We start from the raw sequence: 5,091 nt of genomic DNA, 5'->3' as shown, positions 1-5,091 counted from the left end.
TAGGTCAGGTTCATAAAATTAGATTACTCTTTTTTTCCTCTTCTTTCTTCTTCTAGTTGAGCTCTGATCTTCCAGTCATTGAAGTCAGGTCAAGTGGGTATTATTTGCAAGTGTGGGTGTTCTTATGCATATACCCTCTCTTCTTATCAGCTGGATGCTTCACTCTCCACTCTAGTCCTCTGTGGCTATGTCACTGACTCTGGGCCTAAGAGTCCTCAGGTCTTGCCACACTGCTGGCCCACCAGGTCTCCACTTGGGTTCACAGGAGTCTATTGAACGTTGTAGGGCTTATAGAGCTCCTTTTAAAGTATGCGTTCTTAATTTGAGTGCCAATTGCTTTCCAGAATGATTTGACAAGTTTATGTCCTTACGCTTGAAAGTTTTAAAAAGCAAAGATTCTCTTTGATAACTAAGGTACATGTGACCCAAGTCATGGTCTTTTCTATTCCCTTATATGAGCTCTGGTAGCGTAGTGATTACAAATCGGGCTGTGAACCTGAAGGTCAGCAGTTTGAAACTACCAGCAGCTCCGCGGGAGAAAGATGAGGCTTTCTACTCCCATAAAGATTTACACCCTTGGAAACCTTGTACAGGGTTGTTATGGGTGGGAAGCAACTCAATGGCACTTAACAACAACTACAGCATATGCATTTGAAAGCGGGGCAGTGAAAAAGGAAGACAAGAAGAATGGATACATTTGAACTGTGCTGTTGGTGATAAATTTTGAATACAATGTGTATTTCCAGGAGAACAATGGCAGATCAGGAAAATACAACCAAATAATTCTTAGTAGTGATGAGGAGACTGACTCATCTTTAGGAAAAATCAGTACCTAGAAAAGGATATCAGTTTTTGTGAAGTAGAGGGTTCAGTGAGAATGAGGGAAGCTCTTAGTAAGAATCACAACAGTGTACTCAAGTGTCCCAGTTATCCTGAGGATGTTCCAAACTGGGATGCATTTTTTGTGTTTTTTATAAGGTCATTAGAAATTGGAGGCAACTGGACAACTAACAACAGTGCAATACCTGAGAATTTCTGTTTATTTGACATCCTGTTAGTATGTAGTATGGTTCAACTTTTGAATTTTTGCCAGATAGCTGTAGAGTTGCATGCCATTGTTTGAATTTGCCTGATTTCTAATTAATTTGAGCCCCTCTTTATAGATTTTCTAGCCATTCAGTTTTTCAATTCTTTGAATTGCCGCCTAAGTCTGTTGTCTAGTTTCCTGGCTTTTCTGTTTTCATTTGCACAAGTTCTTTGTATAATCTATGCTTCTCAAACTTTTAAGTGTACCCTAGTCACCCTGAGATCTGGCTAAAATACAGACTTGGATTTGATGAGGGTAAAATGGAGTTTGAGATTGTCCATTTCTAGTAAGTTCCCAGATGGTGCAGAAGCTGATGGTCTTGAACCACCCTTTCAGTAGCAAGGCTCCAGATCCTAGTTTAAATTTTGCAAGTTTCCCTCCAAGTATGTCATGTGTTTATTACCTTTTCTAGATCTAACATAACCTAATACATCAATAGTTTGTCTTGTGGTTGGTTGAAGCTTGTTTACAAAATCCTTCGCCATCCTTGAACCACAAAGATCTTTTTCCATCTTCCTTTGTTGACTTTATCATTTTATTTTAAACTTAGGGATTTTATCTATTTGAAGTCACCTTTGTGTTGGGTATGCATTAGGTAATCAATTAAAATTTTTCTTGAAGATGATCCAGTTTTTCCAGCACCAAATAGTCCAATGTTTCTCCATTAATTTGTGTTGCCACCTTCATCTCTAGTTCTTGTGTAAACATGAGTCTATTCTATTTCATTGGCTCACATATCTGTGTCTATTTTTACAGCTTTGAAGTTTGTTTTTATATCTAGAAAAGCACATCTTCCACCTTTGTTCTTTTTCAAACTTGACTTAACTATTTGTGGAGCTTTAGCCTTTTAGATAAAATTTAGAATAAATTTGATTCTTCAGGAAATTGGTTGAAATTTACATTGCATTAGCATTTAAGTTACAGATTAATTTTGGGGAAGAATTGAAAAATTTACAATGCTAAGTTGTTTCATTTGTGAATTAGGGATATTTCATTACTTATTTAGCTCTTTCTTATTTTTTAATAGAGTTTACATTTTTCACCATTAAATCTTCTGGATTATTCTTAGTTATGTTAATTGCAAGTAGTTCATGGTTATTGTTGCCTTTGAGAATATTTTATTTTTTACATTTTCTAGTCAATTATTTTATATGTAGAATGTCCAGTAATATTTATAAGATGATCTTGTATTTCACAATCTTCATTTAAAAAATTTGTTTGTTGCTTTGATTAGTTTATTTTGTCTATATGTATGTAAATTATTACATTGTCTGCAAACAATTGTGCTTTTGTCTATTTTTTTCCATTCTTTGCCTTATTATATATGTTTTCTAACCTTGTGTTTTTATAAATAATTTAAGATAAATTATAATTTTAGTTACATAGGAAATAGTAAAATTTTAATGAAATGATTAAAAAAAGTTCAAGTAACGATTCTGTGCCAGAGGCTACATTCTTTCAAAATTGATAGCACAGAGAACAATGACAATATAGATATATTTGTTGCGTTTGACAAAATAGAAAATTATAAGTTTAGGCAGAAAGAAAAACTGAGGCAAGTTTGCTTTAGTATTATTACTGTTTACACTTAATTATTATTGTTTATAGGAGTTCTGATGTGGTACTGTTGGATAAACACTGGACCGCAAAGGTTGGTTTGAATTTCAATGTCAGTGGTTCAAACTCACCAGCTGTTCCATGGAAACAACAACAACATACATAGAACAAATATCTGTTGCTGGTTCAATGATTAAAGTAATTAAGGTACTAAGATATATTCCCAGTGAATTGAATATATGATAATAATATATTGTTGTTGTTGTTGTTAAGTGCCGTCGAGTTGGTTCTAACTCCTAGTGACCCTATACTGGTTTTCCGAGGAGCAACTGATGGGTTTGAGCTGCTGACCTTGTGGTTCGTGATCCAGTGCTGATTCTACAGTGCCATACCAGGAGTCCTGTTTTATGTATATATGTTGATAAATGCCATTGAATATATTCTGACTTATATCAACCTTGTATAGGGTTTCCAAGGAGTGACTGGTGAGTTTGAATGGCCAACTTTGGAGTTAGCAGCTCAGTACACATATACATATATTGTTATTGTTGTTAAGTGCTGTTGAGTTGGTTCTGATTTATACTGACCCTGTATAGTGTTTCTGAGGAGTGGCTGGTGGGTTTGAACAACCGACTTTGTAGTTAGCAGCCCAGTGCTTATCCTACAGTACCACAACAGGCCCCCCCCTCTTCTCTATATGTGTGTGTGTATCTATCTATCTAGCTATAGAATACTGGTATGATGCTGTAGGATTAGCACTGGACTGTGAACCACAAGGTCGGCAGTTCAAACTCACTAGGTGCTCCTTGGAAAACCCATGCAGGGTCACTATAAGTTGGAACTGACTCTGTGGCATTTAACAACAACACACACACACATACACATGTAAATTAGAAATTTTTTTCACTCTGGCTGTAGAACTTATGTCAACCAACTTTTAGACAAGACAAATATATCATTTTTTGACATAATTTCCTTGCTTTTTAATATACTTTATCCATCTCTCAACTAGCTTTCTTTATTCCCTTATTAAAAAGTTTTAGGCTGATCTATGAGTTACGAATGCACCACTGCCTTCCCTTCTTCAACAGAGGTGAATCTTCATCCTTGAAGTGCTGTTTTCAGGGAACCAAACAGGTGAAAGTCTGATGGAGCAAGATCAGGTTATAGGGAGGATGCTGTAACACCTTAAAATGAAGTTTTTGCAGAGTGTCAACAGTGTGGGCAGAGGTGTGTGGATGTTCATTGTCATGCAAGATCACAATGTCCTTGGATAGCAGTCCCCTCTGTGTTTAATCTGAAGTTTAGGCTTCAACTCTTCAGTGAGCATCTCATTGTAATATGCATTGTTGATTGTTGAACCTTTTTCCTGATAGTGTGTTTTAATACTGGCCCTTGAGAATCCCAGAATACTGTAAGCATCCATTTTCCAGCTGATGGTTGACTTTTGAAGTTCTTCATCAGCAATTGAGGTTGTTTCCTATCCATACTCTGTCGTTTACTCTCAGGCTTGTAGTGATGAATCCATGTCTTGTCACCAGTAATGATCTTTTAAAGAAACATTTACCTTCTTTCAAGTATTAGTCCAAATTTTGTTTGCAAATGTCCAAACACTTCTGTTTGTGCTCCTCCATGAGTTGTTTTGGTACCCATCTCATACAAACTTTTCAAAACCCAAGTTTGTCTTGGATTATTTCATAGGCAGAGCCATGGCTGATTTGCAAATGATTTGTTACATAATCCACTGCCACTCATCTACTCGACAGAATCATTTCACGTGCATGCTCAATGTTGTCATTGGCTGTAGACATGGACAGGCGTTTTAATATAACTGCAGTGCGAATAATTTTTGACTGCCATATCTATATGTGTGTGTGTGTGTGTGTGTATGTGCGTGTGCATGTACACAAAAGTATACACACACATACACACAAGTCTGGCCACAACTTTTTTGTGTTTATTCTTTTTTTTTCTTTAGGTCAATGATGCCTTCCTTCATGTGATGCAGCGCAGATCCACCGGCAAGGTGCTCATCGCTCTTAAATAAGTCCTCACCTCAGTAGCAAAGACAGTTTGTCCAACTCCAAGCGTATTTTCCTTTCAAGAAACCTGATTGTCCTCCTGTGTTCCTAAAGGTGCCACTGACGTCCTTACTAATCTAGATTTAACATTTTAGAGTCATCCTTGACTCTGTTTCCTTATTGCTCATAATTAATAAGTGGTCATAGTTTAATGTACAAAATTGAACCCTTTTGAAAACAAAAGGGTGATATTAAAAATGACACCAGGAAAACAAGTGTTTCAGGCAAAGCAGGCTATGTGGTCACTCTATTCATAATGCACTAAATGCTGAATTCACTCAGTACCACCTTTAAGATCGCTCTCACTTTCATAATCCTGTTTGTCATTCTGACTGTCTCTCATGTGCTATTTCCAGTGACCTCAAA

The 5,091-nt window shown here is 36.5% G+C and overlaps 1 protein-coding gene across 1 annotated transcript in view; it reads left to right on the top strand.

The window, feature by feature from the left end:
- The window catches only part of LOC102824864 (quinone oxidoreductase-like protein 2-like), a 35,245-nt gene extending 30,554 nt beyond the window's left edge, over nucleotides 1-4,691 (top strand). Inside the window, exon 11 of the mRNA XM_006867101.1 lies at nucleotides 4,623-4,691. Coding sequence (XP_006867163.1) covers nucleotides 4,623-4,691 — 69 coding nt within the window. The remainder of the gene's footprint in view (nucleotides 1-4,622) is intronic.
- The last annotated feature ends 400 nt before the right edge of the window (nucleotides 4,692-5,091 follow it).

The sequence above is a fragment of the Chrysochloris asiatica genome, unplaced genomic scaffold (assembly GCF_000296735.1).
Source record: "Chrysochloris asiatica unplaced genomic scaffold, ChrAsi1.0 scaffold00100, whole genome shotgun sequence".
Classification (NCBI taxonomy): Eukaryota; Metazoa; Chordata; class Mammalia; order Afrosoricida; family Chrysochloridae; genus Chrysochloris; species Chrysochloris asiatica.
Note: the sequence above shows the minus strand (reverse complement) of the source record. Positions and strands in the feature narration are given on the sequence as shown.